This window comes from Salmo trutta, chromosome 17 (genome assembly GCF_901001165.1).
Source record: "Salmo trutta chromosome 17, fSalTru1.1, whole genome shotgun sequence".
NCBI lineage: Eukaryota > Metazoa > Chordata > Actinopteri > Salmoniformes > Salmonidae > Salmo > Salmo trutta.
The window spans coordinates 25,654,694-25,672,402 of NC_042973.1; the positions used below are offsets into that span (position 1 = coordinate 25,654,694).

The window sequence follows — 17,709 nt, forward strand, 5'->3', positions numbered from 1 at the left end:
TTCAGAAACGCTTGATGGGGATGAGCTCCCATGAATAGTTTTAATGACCTGTTTACACCCACACCATTCTGTTGTTGGGGTACTCCCACAGCATTCCAACACACAAAAAAGCTGCTTTTTAAGATCATTACTTAACATTTTTTGGAAGGAAAACTATTTCACTCATTGTTTTTAATTATAGGTCATATTTCATAGAAATCTGGAAACACTGGACAGTTACTTGAATACATTTATTATTACAAATATCACAATTCAGAAAACAATGATCAATCAGTAAACCACATCTTTGGGACCCCTGGGGCTACTCCATTAAAGACGTTAAGATACCATTTCTTAATTTCTTCCATGACTCATTTTCTGGAATGGAGACAATTGGCCCTCCAAATTTGCACTGTGACCAGATGTAGTCATTCATACTAACAGAGATGTCTGATATCTTCTGACAACATACTCTGATTCTGAATGATTTTCCAAAACCACTTCAGGCTATCCTGGGAATCAAAACTATCCCAATTAGCTGTGATTTCAAAAACTTAATTTAGTTTTAATTGTACGTACACAAATATGATACTTTGAGTTCTTTTGTTAATTTTGCAATCTCATTTATAACAGAATGATTATTCAATCAACTCAGAAATGCTTCAAGTAAAGGAGAGCGCGAGAGATGGAGAGTAATAGACAAATCTGTGCTCAGTTGGTATTGTATGTTTGAGCAGGGAGTTAACATAGTCTTTTTGTTGTTGTGCCTTTACGTTTAGTCAGAAAACAAGAGAATCACAGATACATTTAAAACGTTTGAGCAGAGATACACAGGACACATTGACCAGAGCCTGAGGGAACATTAGGCAGATCCATGTGCAGATACTGTATGAGTTTATGACATTAAGATTGATGAGGCAATTCTGGAAATGCTGCTGCCTGCTAATATCTCAAAAGTGCCTTCCTGCCCTCTCACTCTCCCAGCACTTTCTTGCTCTCAGACGGGTGTAGGGCCCATCTCCTCACAGAGAGAACGCTCCATGGAGTGCAGATGAAGAAAAGGTTACCCCTCCTTGTTCTATTCTCCCTACACAGTCTCTCTCCTGGGGGTCTTCGTCAGGTCCCATCACTCCGTCCTCAAATTAGGCCCAGAGTCCGATCACAAATCCTAGCACAGCCCCATTGTCCTATTGGTTGGGATTGGAGGAGGGGAGGGTTGGGGAGGAGTGTTCATGTCCTGGTTTGGAGGTGATGTGTCAGGACACGTGTGAGATGAGTCTGACACGTGTCTGAATGTCCTGGCGACACAGCGGGCATGTCTCCAACTGTAAGGCACACTCCATACACATCCCACTAAGGAGACAGACACAAACACACAGAGGCCATGTAAGGAGCTGTAACAAATAGGCAAATGGCTAGATAGGTACAAGTGGTGAAAAAGAGAGGGAAGTTGTTGTACCTGTGTCCGCAGGGTCTCAGCTCCGTATCGGCCATCTGGTCACAGCAGAGGGTGCAGCAGTTGTCTCTGATGCTCACCTGCTTCAGCAGGGCCAGGCGCCGGTGTCTGAGGGAAACACACAAGCACAGTCATGAAAAGCTACATAGGAGTTCACATAATGTGCAGTTGTAATGTGCAGTTGTTCAACTAGAGTGATCATTTAGAGCCTAACCATTTCCCTCAAGGCTCCATTACCTCAGACTTACCTGGGAAGGATAATCTTCTCATCAGATGCCAGCGAGGCAAATTCATTGAAGGTGCTGAACTTAACAGACGGGGGGTGGCGGAAGGGCTTCGCCCCAAAGTTAAACTCACATTGTTGGTAGGACATGAAACTTGCTGCTGCAAAGAAGCCAGACCTGAGAAAGAGATGAAGTAGAGAGACTAAGGTAAGTGGAAGAATAGGGAGGACATTGGATGTGGCAGTGAGTTACTGAAATGTACAGCATGTGAATACTTGTGTGGGGTGGATTATGTCCATAGAAGGGAGCGAGCAGAGTAGGGAGTGTATACTCACGTTGCTGAGGAGAACACCTGCTTCTCTGGGGGGAGTTCATGTCCATTCAGGTAGAAAAGCATCTGCTTCTTACCGAGGTCCAGTAGGAAACCGATGACATCTCCTACAGATCAACAAGAGTGTAAAGCTTAAGCATAGGCTTGTAAGGGCCAGTAGCTCAGTAACAAATGTGTGTAAGCTGAGGTCCTGACAGTCATCTCCCATTACAGACTGCCTCTGAGCTACATGAATCCTGTATTGAGTTCGGGTTGAACTTACCCTCTTTCCAGCAGGGGTGGGAGTGTGGCTTACTGCGAGCATTGTACCAGATTAGCTGCCTGCAGCCATCATATGCACATGAATATTCATCATCTCCTATCCCATAGCCCTCCTGAAACACACACATTATGGCATTCAGTCTAGCATGAATAAACACTGATTGCTGTGTGTATCAGTAAAGAATGTGAACACTTACATGGTTGAGGAACTTGCTATCCTTGGTGGCCCAGCCAATCTGCATGACCCCTGAGGTGACCACAGTGACCTCATAGTACCACACGCCTGAGTCCACACAGAAGGTACAGCGGACACTTTCGAAGGAGGACGCGTCGCAGCGCGCCTTGGGAGGGGAGAAAAGGGCAGATCTGTTATCTCTATGGAACACAAGCATTATACCCATCAGTGTACACAGTTTATTAGGTACACCCCCCGTTGACGAAAATGGATCGCTCCTACAGACAGTGAGTCACGTGGTCGTGGCTTGCTATATAAAGCAGGCAGACAGGCAATGAGGCATTCAGTTACTGTTCGATTGAACGTTAGAATGGGCAAAACGAGTGACCTACGCGACTTTGAGCGTTGCGTGGTATGATTAATCAGGTCCTGGCGCGCCGGATCCAGCATCTCAGAAACGGCCGGCCTTCTGGGCTTTTCACACACACAACAGCGTCTATGGTTTACCGATAATGGTGCAACAAACAAATAATATCCAGTCAGCGGCAGTTCTGTGGGCGAAAACAGCTCGTTGATGAGAGGGGTCAAAAGAATGGCAAGAATCGTGCAAACTAACAGACGGGACACAAATAGGCAAATAACAGCACAGTACAGCAGTGGTGTGCAGAACGGCATCTCAGAACACACAACACGTTGGTCCTTGTCATGGATGGGCTATTGCAGCAGACGACCACACTGGGTTCCACTCCTATCAGTTAAAAACAAGAAGAAGTGGCTCCAGTGGGCCCGTGATCACCAACACTGGACAATTGAGGAGTGAAAAACATTGCGATGAATCCCGGTTCTTGTTGCATCCTGCTGATAGCAGAGCTAGGATTTGGAGTAAGCAGCATGAGTCCATGGCCCCATCCTTCCTTGTGTCAACGGTACAGGCTGGTGGCGATGGTGTGGGTAATGTTTTCCTGGCACACATTAGTTCCCTTGATACCAATCGAGCAACGCCTGAAAGCGACACCTTGAAGAATCCATGCCCCAAAGAATTTAGGCTGTTCTGGAGGCAAAGGCTGGTCTGACCTGGTACTAGATGGGTGTACCTAATAAACTGGCTACAGTGTAATGCTGGCCTTCCCCATGACTGGAACATATAGTACAATCATTATTTATGTGTGCAACACAGTGCCCCTACAGAAAGTTGAGTTTGGATCATTCTAGTCACAAGACCACTGCTCTGTTAGGCTTGTTACATAGTAAGGCTGGGACAATACCAGTATCACAATATTCTTTCCATGGCAAAAATGAAAACACGAAGCAGAACAAACTCTTTGGTCCTTTAAAACCTGCTGTATGTAAAATATTGTGCTATAGCTAGGAAAATAAATACCTGGATGAGAACATAATGTTTGTTTCCAACATCAGGGCTGTTTTCCTAAAGAAGTTACATCTGCTTCATGTTTAGTTTCCTTGCCATGATACTAACGAGTATTGAGATACTGGTATTGTCCCGGCCCTTCTACATAGACGCCCCTCACCTCGAGTCCACTAGGAGAGATCTTAAGATACTCGCTGACGTCGTTGCTGTTCAGCATGGCATTGATGTTGCTCAGGTTCACCTTCTCATAGGTGAACTGACGACCATCTTTCAGGACTGAGGAGAGGGAATGGTATAAGTCAGTCTCACACACACACACACACACACACACACACACACACACACACACACACACACACACACACACACACACACGTGAAAAGTCTCCTCTGTCTCTTCAACCAAACTCAACTGTGCTGTTAAGTGCATATTCTGAAGGCACATCACACCCTGCAAGGAGCTTAAAGCCTCTTCACACAAGGAACAATGGACTGCTGCTAAAGCCAAGAGCACTGTCTGTTGTGTGGGGAAATGTGGATGAGAACTGTTCTCACTAACATGACGTAGTCTACTACTCACAGAGGTTATCCAGGCTCCATTGGGAACAGAAGCCGACTTGGCGCTTCAGGTAGTCTGTGTGGTCAGCCCACGATTCCAGAATCCCCAGCCGGTCACCTATACACGACTCGGACACCGTTAGCTTGTTCTCACCTGCAACAGTGAAATATGACAGTTAGTTGTCTGTTTCATGGCCAATGTACAGGAGATGGGGACAAACTTACTGGTCTGTGAGAACTTCTCCAAGGCTATGAGGGCAAAGAGCATAACAGTAGGATGGGCCTCAGAACTCTGGGAACAGAGATTGACAGATAAATTAGACAAGGTCGCATCCTCATTCTACAGAAAAACAACATGCAACCCAAGTACATGACTATTGACAGCTTGTAACAGAATTTATGATCTTCTAGATCTGTGTGTTCTCTCACCAGGCTCTCCAGCAGGTACTCCAGGGTTCCAGGGCTCAGGAGTCCAATGCTCGCTGGACCTGAGAGATGAGACATGCAGAGTGGGCGTTAGGAGGAGAAACAATGCTCAGGGCCACAGTAAAAGCACAGGATTGCACCAAGATTACCTCAGATCTTCCAGAGAAAGAAAAGGTGTAGTTCACAGTTTGGGTTGTATACAAAACAGACATTTTTTATTTAACTAGGCAAGACAGTTAAGAACAAATTCTTATTTACAATGATGGCCTAGGAACAGAGGGTTAGCTGTGTTGTGGGTTAACAACTCTGTGTTTTTGCCGCACTGCTTTGCTTTATCTTGGCCAAGTCGCAGTTGAAAATGAGAACTTGTTCTCAACTGGCCTACCTGGTTAAATAAAGGTGAAATATTTTATTTTTTAAACTGCCTTGTTCAGGGGCAGAATGACAGATTTTTACCTTGTCAGCTCAGGGATTCGATCCAGCAACCTTTCGGTTACTGGCCCAACGCTCTAACCACTAGGTTACCTGCCGTCCCTACATTGATTAGTAGAGGCAACCCCTGTTGGGCATGTCAGACAGACTGAATCGTTTCACCCTGACCAACCTCCGCAGCCCAGTGCTGCAGGCTCAGCAGAGCTGTCAGAGCACTTTGGCCATGTCATGACAGGCCAACTCAAACCTGCAGGATCAGCGCTTTCAGTTCACACTGACCACTTGATATGCTAAAAACTGGTTGAGCAGCTAGGGTCAAATAACCTGGAGCATTTTCATACATATTCACATTGTACATTCTGTGAGTTGGTGTGTGTGTAAGAGAATGAGGGAGATCAGGTTGCATCTACACTCACCAGCCAGTTTCTCAGCCAGGCAGCCCAGTACAGCTGTCGTGTTGCGGTGCTTGGAAGGGATGACAGCATCCTGGCGGGCCACAGTGGAACTCAGGCTCAGCATCCCGGACAGCTTCTGTAGAGCGTCCTAACAAAGTAAGGGAAACAAGCACTGTTATGAAAGCCCAACACAGAAAAACCTTTAGATCGGCAATGTTCAAATCTACTTAATACCCACTTTCTCTGTAAGCCTATATGGAATAAAACGGGGAAAGCAAAAGGATACACTGACTAGATAAACAAAAACACTGAATCCCTCTCAATACAGAGTAAAAATTCTGAGCCAAGACTGTGGGATTTTCTTTTTCAAAAGAAGAATCTTTAAGAGACAAAAAGTACAGTGCTGACTCAAAGCAGAGAAATAAACAAAAAGTTGGCAGAAAAACCTTGTACTTGACAATAAGATTGGCGTGTTGTGATCAGCCGCTCTCAAGGAGTGCGTAGGAGTGGACAATCATGCATTTGGAATTTGCGCTTTGAATTAGAGTACTGTGTAGGCATTAGGCAAGGAAGATGAATCGTAGCGACATTACAGGTAGGACCCTATAAAATCTGTAAAAAAATAAAATAAAAAACAGAATTCCATTTAGTTGTTTTCCCCAAAATTCCGTTATCTCCTGTTTTTCCAGGTATCTGTTTTTCCAATTCTTTTCAGGTTTTCGCTCAAAATCACACTTAGTTTATAGAAAAACTAAATTGGATGTTCTAAGTCCACAACAATGATTATACCACATCCGGAGACCTCTTTAGAGGTCTGGAAAAAATATAAGTATTTACCCTTTAATCCAACTGCGCACCAGCCAGAGACCGTCGTTTGTTAGTGATGTTTCTGTAGCGCTCATGTGAATGCAATGCTCCCCCCCTCCTAAGTTTAATAGTAAAGACGTACTTTAACTGTAAAAATGTATTACCCTTTTAATGTGCCATGTACACAACCAGTCATGTTTTCATCGGATTGTCAAAACAAATCACTTCAAAAAGTAGGTTACGACTGCACGTTTATCCAAAATAATTCCAGCATCTGAACAGCGCACTCACCAACTTTCCAGCAAAAACTCTCACTGGAGAAAGTACCTGAGCGAGCAAAACAGCACCCCTCTGTCTTACTATACACTGAGGGTACAAAACATTACAAAACACTGCTCTTTCCATGACATAGACTGACCAGGTGAAAGCTATGATCCCTTATTGATGTCACCTGTTAAATCCACTTCAAATCAGTGTAGATGAATGTGAGAAAGGTTAAAGAAGCACTTAAGCCTTGAGACAATTGAGACATGGATTGTGCATGTCTGCCATTCAGAGGGTGAATGGACAAGACAGAAGATTAAGTGGCTTGCGAAAGTATTCACCCCCCTTGGCATTTTTCCTATTTTGTTGCCTAACAACCTGGAATTAAAATAGATTTTTTGGGGGGGTTTGTATCATTTGATTTACACAACATGCCTACCACTTTGAAGATGCTAAATATTTTTTTATTGTGAAACAAACAAGAAATAAGACAAAAAAAACTGAAGCATAACTATTCACCCCCCCAAAGTCAATATTTTGTAGAGCCACCTTATGCAGCAATTACAGCTATAAGTCTCTTGGAGTATGTCTCTAAAAGCTTGGCACATCTAGCCACTGGGATTTTTGCCCATTCTTCAAGGCAAAACTGCTTCAGCTCCTTCAAGTTGGATGGGTTCCACTGATGTACTGCAATCATACCACAGATGATTGCAGTATGTTTCCCCTTAAACCACTCGAGTGTTGCTTTAGCAGTATGCTTATGGTCATTGTCCTGCTGGAAGGTGAACCTCCGTCCCAGTCTCAAATCTCTGGAAGACTGAAACAGGTTTCCCTCAAGAATTTCCCTGTATTTAGCGCCATCCATCATTCCTTCAATTCTGACCAGTTTCCCAGTCCCTGCCGATGAAAGACATCCCCACAGCATGATGCTGCCACCACCATGCTTCACTGTGGGGATGGTGTTCTCGGGGGGGGGTAAGGAGTTGGTGTTGGGTTTGCGCCAGACATAGCGTTTTCCTTGATGGCCAAAAAGCTACATTTGTGTCTCATCTGACCAGAGTACCTTCTTCCATATGTTTGGGGAGTCTCCCACACACGTTTTGGCGAACACCAAACGTGTTTGCTTATTTTTTTCTTTAAGCAAGGGCTTTTTTCTGGCCACTCTTCAGTAAAGCCCAGCTCTGTGGACTGTACGGCTTAAAGTGGTCCTATGGACAGATACTCCAATCTCCGCTGTGGAGCTTTGCAGCTCCTTCAGGGTTATCTTTGGTCTCTTTATTACCTCTCTGATTAATGCCCTCCTTGCCTGGTCCGTGAGTTTTGGTGGGCGGTCCTCTCTTGGCAGGTTTGTTGTGGTGCCATATTCTTTCCATTTTTTAATAATGAATTTAATGATGCTCTGTGGGACGTTCAAAGTTTGATATTTTTTTATAACCCAACCCTGATCTGTACTTCTCCACAACTTTGTCCCTGACCTGTTTGCAGAGTTCCTTGGTCTTCATGGTGCCACTTGCTTGGTGATGCCCCTTGCTTAGTGGTGTTGCAGACTCTGGGGCCTTTCAGAACAGGTGTATGTATACTGAGATCATGTGACAGTTCATGTGACACTTAAATAAAGTCCACCTGTGTGCAATCGAACTAATTATGTGACTTGTGAAGGTAATTTTTTGCACCAGATCTTTTTTAGGGGAGTTCATAGCAGAGGGGTTGAATACATATGCACGCAGCACTTTCCGCTTTTTATTTTTTGAAACAAGTTATTTTTTTCATTTCACTTCACCAATTTGGACTATTTTGTGTACGTCAATTACATGAAATCCAAATAAATATCACATTTAAATGACAGGTTGTAACGCAACAAAATAGGAAAAACGCCAAGGGGGATGAATACTTTTGCAAGGCACTGTATGGTAGTAGGTGCCAGGCACACCGGTTTGAGTGTGTCAAGAACTGGAACAGTGCAGGGTTTTTCACACAACAGTTTCCCGTGTGTATCAATAATAGTCCACCACCTAAAGGACATCCAGCCAACTTCAGACAACTGTGTGAAGCATTGGAGTCAACATGAGCCAGCACCACTGTGGAACGCTTGACAACTTATAGAGTCCATGACCCGATGAATTGAGGCTGTTATGAGGGCAAAAGGGGTGCAAAGCATTATTAGGAAGGTGTTCCTAATGTTTTGTAAACTAAGTATATGTAGAACATGTATCTGATTCATTGCCACACTCTTTTTGGCCAGAAAGCAGGTGGTGCTCCAATAGTTCTCACTAGATTAGTGTCTTAGGTGCAACAGTGTGTGATGATTATTTTTACAGTCTATGGTAAGGATGGTCAGGAAATCGCTGATTAAAACCCCATCAAAATAGGTTGATGTATGTCGATTGTGTATAGAGGACACCTCACAACAGAATGCAATGTTGCAAACTAGCATACGGAACCACTCTGCGAAATGTGTCCTTCCCGATCTGAAAACAGCGATGAACATAACATGTAGCAACAACAGGCATGTGGGGGGAGGGTTCTTGAAATGGAACATCCAATCCAAATTTTGCCGCTGCAGCCAGCGAACCATTCAAACCATTTTTACAATACAAAATCCTCCAGAGCTCCAAGAGAGGCGTGACAGCAACATGATTTTTAGGTATGGCATTGCTGACATGAGACGACTACTAAACTAACATACGCAATTTTTTATAAGATGGTCATACCAAGGATAACTTAGGTATTTGATTTGGAATTTTAGGACCCCTGTGTAAAGGAAACATGAAGAAACATTGAGTTTGGCCTTACTGCTATTAGCCTATAGACACATTGAATAACAGATTCATACACGGAAAAACAGATAGTAAATGTTTTTTTGTTTTTTTTAAAGGAAGTCTGTTTTGAAGTGTCTGTCCTATATCTAAGAGATAAGAGAAAGCTCAGGATATTTTATTTTATTTTTTTTACTGTGGAATTACCTGTATACATTTGACTATAAATTCCATGAATTTTTTCGTCCCAGTTCCAGGTTACCTTCAGAGTCCCCGTGACAGTCTCATCTTTCAATAGAGGGGTAATATTAATTCGTAGGCCAAACCGTTTGGACGCTACAGACGTTTCCATGAGAAGACAGATTCATTTTTGAGACGTCTCCAGGTCTGACAAACAGTGCTGTAGCACTGCCACCTTCCACCGTGGATTCCGGAAGACCGACATCGGCTAATGCGGTGGATAGAGACGCAGCCCATGCAAAAAAAACATCTCTAGCTTAACATGGGGATTTTTTTTGCATTTATTATACCTCGAGCAGAGCTTGGTGAGCATCAAGCGGATAAATTATTATTACATTTTTTATGCCCAGCTCATGAGGCCCCTTGATGATGTGAGGCCGAAGGCAATTGCCTCGTCTGCCTAATGATAGGTCCGCCAGTACGGTTGTCATTACATTAGCATCATAGCTAACGGCTACACAAAATGGTAGACAAACACACACAGAGGGGCATTCCTGTGCCGTTGCCTCTTCAGAAAGTTTTAGGGAGAACTCCCGAGTGGTGCAGCGGTCTAAAGCACTACAGACCCGGGTTCGATCCCAGGCTGTGTCACAACCATCCGTGACTGGGAGTCCCATAGGGCGGTGCACAATTGGCTCAGTGTCGTCCAGGTTAGGCCGGGGGAGGGGGCTCTACCTGGCTCATTACGCTCTAGCGACTCCTTGTGGCGGGCTGGGCGCCTGCAGGCCCACCACAAGTGTTTCCTCCGAGACATTGGTGTGGCTGGCTTCCGGTTTAAGTGAGCGTGTGTTAAGAAGCGCGGTTTGGCGAGTCATGTTTCAGAGGGCGCATGACTCGACCTTCGCCTCTCCCGATCCCGTTGGGGAGTTGCAGTGATGAAACAAGATCGTAATTGGATATCACGAAATTGGGGAGAAAAAGGGGGCAAAAAATACAAGGAACGTTTTAGGGAAAAAACAAATGACTTGTTTGTCTTATGAAAATCGTGGGCAAATGAATACATTTTCTAATAACTTTAATACATTTAGTTGATTTACTACATTTCAATACATTTTTGAACATTGTTGAATTCCTTTTTAAAATGTCTGGATTTTCTCCACGTTTTCCAGAACGCAGATTTTATCAGGCCCTAGAGACCCATATAGTAACTAGTACTTACTTTTGTGGGCAGTGGGCACTCGTCAAGCAGTAGGGTGATCACAGCTGGTCCCAATGGGTCATCCAGTGGTATCACCCGGATCAGAGACTGGACCACCTCCAACCAGCCGTCATCTTAGGGTAGCACAGTGGAGGTTAGCAGGGGAGGGAGTGGAGGTTAGCAGGGGAGGGAGTGGAGGTTAGCAGGGGAGAGCAAAACTGGTAATTAACAGCCCCCTTGCTGTTTGTAGTTAGTCATCACACTTGATGCAGATATGCGGTCTTTGAGGTTGTTTAAGCATGTCTGCTTGGGGGCTTTCTTGTGCATCATCACTCAACTGGCCAGAAACCGAAACTCATTTACGGTTGAATTCTGTTGAAAGTGAGGAATTGTTTGGGGTTTCTCTTCCTCCTGGCCATCCTCAATTCAAAAGAATTGACTCATTTCTAACCTTTCCCTGTGATCAGACTATGCAACCTACTGTGTATTTCCCTCTGCGGCAACAGCAGCACATAAGGCAGATAGATGTCTTTTACAGATATCCACAACATCATTGATGAACATAAGAAAAGCTAAAATACGGTGGTGAATAAAATACTAGTGAACCTTTATATCCCACCACCAGCTACCCCACTCCTATCCCTGATAAGGGCCAGGAATAACTCCATTCTTCCCTTTCCATAGTGGAGAGGCAACACCTGACTGCCTTGCACCAAACCTACAACTCTCAACCATCAAAGGAAGAGATGCACTTATTAAGTAAACAGCACACAGTTGTGGCAATGAGAGGGGACGAGACATGCTGGCGGGCAGGATACAGTAGTTAAGACCCAGTTAGGCCGTGCTAAATCCACCTCTTAGATACCAGCCAAAGAAAGGCTCAGACCTGCCACTCACTAACATAATGCTCTGGAATCATGGGTCTTGTTCTCAAAATGAATAGCCTAAACGGGGAATAGTAAAAGGTTACAAACAAGGCTTTTCGGGCTCTCTTTATGTAGTGTTGTCTCTCTTGTCGTGATGTGTGTTTTACTTGACTTATTTGACTTCTTTTTAATCCCAGCCCCCATCCCCACAGCTGGCCTTTTGCCTTTTGGTAGGCCATCATAAATAACAATTTGTTCTAAACTGACTTGCCTAGTTAAATGAAAGGTTAAATAAAAAATAAAAGGCTCATTAATGTAGAATGAACACATTCTAGCTGAAGGATCAGATGAGATTGACTAATAGGCAGGCAGAAAGGCACATTATGGCCTGAGGACAGAGTGACTGGGCAGCCAGCATAAGCATCATTATGTCGGCTAGAAGAGCCTTGAACAACCTTAAGATCCACTAGTCATCGATATCCGTAGGTTACAGCTGACAAGAGGACTCACTAATTATTTAATTTGACACAGAGGAGAATGAAGCATCAGAGGACAGAGTTCCTCTTACTGAAGAAAATGACAGTATCTTTCTTAAGAAATCTGGTCTGAAATCCATGTATTACATCATGGTACTGTATATGAGCAATCATAAGTACATCTGTCTTACCCGTTTCTGCCATCTCATGCAGCGTGATCATGGAGTAGGGAGGCTCTTGGTCACTGAAAAAAAGCAAAATGTGATGGTGAACAGAGACTCTTGTGACAATGAAGTTCAATCATTGTTATGTCTGGTCTAAGCAGTTAAGAAATTCAGATGACAAGTCGAAGGCAGAGAGAGTGGAGCAGTGTGATGGATGGGCGTGCGACTGTTGTCGTTTTGTCTGCGAGCGAGACTGGCCCATCGGCCTCCCTCACCCTGCCTGTAAATCTGACCACTAACAGCAGTCATACTGATCCCTGGGGAACCCCTCCTGGATAACCCCAGAGGAGAATCTGTCTTCAAATCCATCATCAAATCCAATCTTATTGGTTGCATACACATATTTTTCTGCTCTTATCACAGGTGCAATCCTTATGTTTCTAGCTCCAGCAGTGCAGTAATAGACAACAACACACACAAATAATTAGTCCGGAATATACAGTACTATTCAAAAGTTCACACCTACTCATTCAAGGGTTTTTCTTTATTTTTGACTATTTTCTACATTGTAGAATAATAGTGAAGACGTCAAAACTATGATATAACACATATGGAATCATGTGGTAACCAAAAAATAATAATATATTTGAGATTCTTCAAAGTAGCCACCCTTTGCCTTGATGACAGCTTTGCACTCTTGGCATTCTCTCATCCAGCTTTATGAGGAATACTTTTCCAACAGTCTTGAAGTAGTTCCCACATATGCTGAGCACTTGTTGGCTGTTTTCCTTCACTCTGCGGTCCAACTCATCCCAAACCATCTCAATTGGGTTGAGCTCGGGTGATTGTGGAGGCCAGGTCATCTGATGCAGCACTCCATCATTCTCCTTCTTGATCAAATAGCCCTTACACAGCCTGGTGGTGTGTTGGGTCATTGTCCTGCTGAAAAACAAATGATAGTGGGACTAAGCACAAACCAGATGAGATGGCGTATTGCTGCAGAATGCTGTGGTAGCCATGCCGGTTAAGTGTGCCTTGAATTCTAAATAAATCACAGACAGTGTCACAAAGCACCCCCACACCATCACACCTCCTCCTACATGCTTCACAGTGGGAACCACACATGCGGAGATCGATCGCTCACCTACTGAGTCTCACAGACACGTCGGCTGGAACCAAAAATCTCAAATTTGGACTCATCAGACCAAAGGACAGATTTCCACCGGTCTAATGTCCATTGCTCGTGTTTCTTGGCCCAAGCAAGTCTCTTCTTATTATTGGTGTCCTTTAGTAGTAGTTTCTTTGCAGCAATTTGACCATGAAGGCCTAATTCACGCAGTCTCCTTTGAACAGTTGATGGTGAGATGTGTCTGTTACTTGAACTCTGTGAAGGATTTTTTTGGCCTGCAATTTCTGAGGCTGGTAACTCTACTGAACATATCCTCTGCAGCAGAGGTAACTCTGAGTCTTCCTTTCCTGTGGCAGTCCTCATGAGAGCCAGTTTCAAAGCGCTTGATGTCATTTCTCTTTGCTTATGTGAGCTGTTCTTGCCATTATATGGACTTGTTTTTTTACCAAATAGGGCTATCTTCTGTATACCACCCTTACCTTGTCACAACACAAATGATTGGCTCAAACGCATTAGGGAAAGAAATTCCACAAATTAACTTTTAATTGAAATGCATTCCAGGTGACTACCTCATGAAGCTGGTTGAGAGAATGCCAAGAGTGTGCAAAGCTGTCAAGGCAAAGAGTGGCTACTTTTAAGAATCTCAAATATAAAATATATTTTTATTTGTTTAACACTTTCTTGGTTTCTATATGATTTCCATGTGTTATTTAATAGTTTCACTATTACTCTACAAATGTAAAATAAAGACAAACCCTTGAATGAGCAGGTGTGTCCAAACTTTTGACTGGTACTGTGTGTAACACACACACACACACACACACACACACACACACACACACGGTCAAAAGTTTTAGCATCTCAATTTTTCTAGTTTTTAATCGAAATTCACATTTTAATGTCTTAATGTACTCTGAAAATAAATCATAGAACAAATAAACAATTGGGGACCCAAAAAAATGATGTAATAGTTTTGTTTAACAAAACGTAATCTACATTTTTTACTCAAAGTAGTCACCTTTTGCAGTTTTAACAGCCGAATACACTCAAGGAATTATTTCTACAATGGAAATCAAATATTGTTCAGAAAGTTCTTCCCAACACTGTTCCAGAAGTTCCCACAAATGTGTTGCACTTGTAGGTTGCTTTGCTTTCACCCTTCTGCCCAGTTCATCCCAAACCAGCTCCATGGGGTTTAAGTCTGGAAACTGTGCTGGCCATTCCATGATTTGAAGCCTACCGTGTTGTTCTTTTCTTCTAAGGTAGCTGTGACATAGCCTGGAGGTATGTTCTGGGTCATTATCTTGCTGTAGGATGAACCCCTGACCAACTAGGCGTACACCAGAGGGTATGGAATGGCGCTGCACAATGCTGTGGTAGCTGTTTTGGTTCAGGGTGCCGACTCTGGATCCAGCCAAAGAGCCCCAGACCATCACACATCCTCCTCCATGTTTGACAGTTGGTGTCACACACTGAGGAACCAGCCTTTCACCTACTCGACGGCATACAAAACCCCTGCGTGATGAACCCAAGATTTAACATTTTGAGTAGTCCACCAGCAGTGCTTCATGGCCCAGGCAAGCCTCTAATTTTGCCATCTTAGCAATGGCTTTCTTACTGCCACTCGAGCTGTCAAACCTGCAGCTCAAAGTCTTCTCTTCACAGTTGAAACTGAGACGTGCTTACTTCGACCAGTGTTTAGCTGTGCTTGAAGCTGTTGTCCTGTGAGCCACCTATCACGCAAGCTGTTGACTCTCAGAAACATGTCTTCTGATGGCTTTGGGTCTGCCAGACCTCTTCCCATCAGAGTTTCCAAGTGCCTTTTGATGGTGTAGGAAACTGTACTCACTGACACCTTGGCTTTCTTTACAATTTCTCTAAAGAAAATAACTACACTTTTAGGGGTTATAATGGTCTGTGTCTCCTTTTGTTAATGCCTTTTCCTCACTATTATGATAGCAATATAGTACTTCCTGCTGTACAATAATGTCCAAATAATGCTTAAGAGGGTGTAGTAACACAGTCTGTTCCAATACTGCTTTTATATAGACAGACGGTTTTTGTAAGTAATTAACAAACGTTGGGACACCTGTAGGAATTGTTAGTATCAAGGCTCAATTCACTTCCATTGCTGCAGAACAGCTGTAAGTTGTTAACCCATTACTTGTTCCCTGAAAAATGCCTTTTTTTTATAACTCTGAAATGTACATTATTTTTCAGTTTTTGGTAGCAAACTTTTTTTACCTCTGGCAGTTTACCGCTTACCTTTGTAACATTTCAGGTTATTACCTGGACTTGATCCGCTTCCATTTCAATTAAAAAAAATGGAAAAATGGGGGTGTTCTAAAACTTCTGACTAGTAGTGTGTATGTATGCATACATACATACATACATACATGCATGCATGCATACCTAAACACTCACGCATTGAACAAAATTATAAACCTCACGACCATGTTAATGACCATGTTAATGCCTGAAGTGCCAACAAAAGGGTGTGCATAATCTGAACAAACTGTACTACAGTCCTGACACATAATATTCAACTACACTTGTGAAGGGAAGCAAAGTGTATTATGCATGCCACGGCCACTTGCTTGGTTGGAAATTACATTTCAAACACTTACTTGTCAACTAAAGTCCTGATGACAGCAAGTGTGTCCAGCACCAGCCCGTCCACATTTTGTTTCTTCCGGCGAGGTTCATGGGGTCCCCGTCCACGGCGGGGCGGTCTGACTGGGTCCCGGGGCCGACTGCTTCGTGCCTCCGGGTGATCAGCAGCGGTGTGATCAACTCGCCTGAGCTGCCCGCGAGTTACTGATCCATCATCCACATCACTGTCTTCTCTACAAACACAGCTGTTTCCCATGGTTCTGGCTGTCCCAAGGCTTTCCCAAACCCGTAGTGAATGTAGCTGCTCCAAAGAGAGCAGTAAAACCTGTTCAAGGCTCCTGCTAGCACAGAATGCAATCCAAGAAGCTACTATCATATCATTTGGAGCACTCGTGGAGGCGTCTCATGACGATCCGGGTGGGGACGTCAATCATGGTGCTACTACTCTGCAGATGGATGGCAACCAGGAGATGTGGCACAGATCAGCAATGTTACAGTGAACAATAATCGTCATACAGGAAGGAAGTCCACGTGCACTTTCCAAACTCTGACCTGTGTAAAATAACATTGATGAAAAGAATACATGTTCAAGATAAACAAAATGCACTGAGAAATTAATATGTAGCTAGCAAGTGTTGTTGATTAATATTACAGAATATACTAGTTAGCTAACATTATATACGGCTATTTGGTACAGTTTAGTTGTTATATTTCAGTCAAATTTACCTGGCTAGCTAACGTTAGTTAGATAAGCTTGTTATGACTAATTTATGCCAAGGCTAAATTGACTGGCTGTAACAACATCCATGTTGAAACGGATAATGAGCATAATGGAAAATAGCTAAAACAACAGCCATGTTGAAACTGCTAATGCGAGTTAGTTGTCTGGTTAGCAGCTAACGTTTACGTTACACCAAAGATACTGGTATATAGCTAACCCTTTGTCTGTGGTTACGCTGTTGGCCCAACTTGAAGCTATTTATTGTATATAATGAGAGATGTTTTATTGAACTGTAGCTAGCTACAATTAGTTTAACGTTACCAAATGAGTAAGCTAACCTGCTGACTGTTAGTCAGACAGCCAGCTAACTTAATAGCTAGCATTAGCAATTTTTCACACCCCCCATGTTACATGACAACATTAAATGTGGCTAAACTAGCTAAATTAGCAAATGTTTGCTCTCATGAGATGCTTGTTGGTTCTATATGGGCGTGAAAATAATAGCTCGCGAGCTAGCTACTTACCTTGCAAAATAGCTGGTAATGTCCTCAGATAGTTAACGAGTTACGACAATAATCAAGATGAATAGGCCCCTGAAAAGCTTTACGAAAAACGCTTTTACTTTAAACAAGCTATCTACCCGTTAGCCAAGCTAGCTAGGTAGCTAACTAAACAAAAAGGGGAGCTTGCAAGCACAAACTCGTTAGTGTAACGTTAGATTGTTAACAATCCCATTTAATCTGCTCTTTATTGATTCAATCGGGTATAACGCCCTCCAACCCATTTATTTAATTTCGTGTACGGCTGTACTGACAACTAACTAGCCTAGTTCCGTAGCGTCAGCTACCCCCCCACCCCCCCACGATCAGCTGTCTTCAAATGAATGGGTGGTGCTGATGTCAATGGAAGTTTTCTCAACATTCAACACAT

The 17,709-nt window shown here is 43.4% G+C and overlaps 1 protein-coding gene across 1 annotated transcript; it reads right to left on the reverse strand.

The window, feature by feature from the left end:
* Positions 1 to 209: 209 nt before the first annotated feature.
* On the reverse strand, positions 210 to 17,645 carry LOC115151930 (RING finger and SPRY domain-containing protein 1). The gene is made up of 15 exons (XM_029696287.1): positions 17,304 to 17,645; positions 16,073 to 16,610; positions 12,344 to 12,396; positions 10,832 to 10,944; positions 5,627 to 5,753; positions 4,782 to 4,840; positions 4,578 to 4,644; positions 4,375 to 4,506; positions 3,956 to 4,071; positions 2,449 to 2,592; positions 2,253 to 2,364; positions 1,995 to 2,097; positions 1,684 to 1,836; positions 1,439 to 1,543; positions 210 to 1,332 (listed from the first exon to the last, which is right to left on the reverse strand). The coding sequence occupies exons 2-15, from the start codon at positions 16,432 to 16,434 to the stop codon at positions 1,236 to 1,238; spliced, it is 1,743 nt and encodes a 580-aa protein (XP_029552147.1). The 5' UTR covers positions 16,435 to 16,610; positions 17,304 to 17,645; the 3' UTR covers positions 210 to 1,235.
* Positions 17,646 to 17,709: the final 64 nt, after the last annotated feature.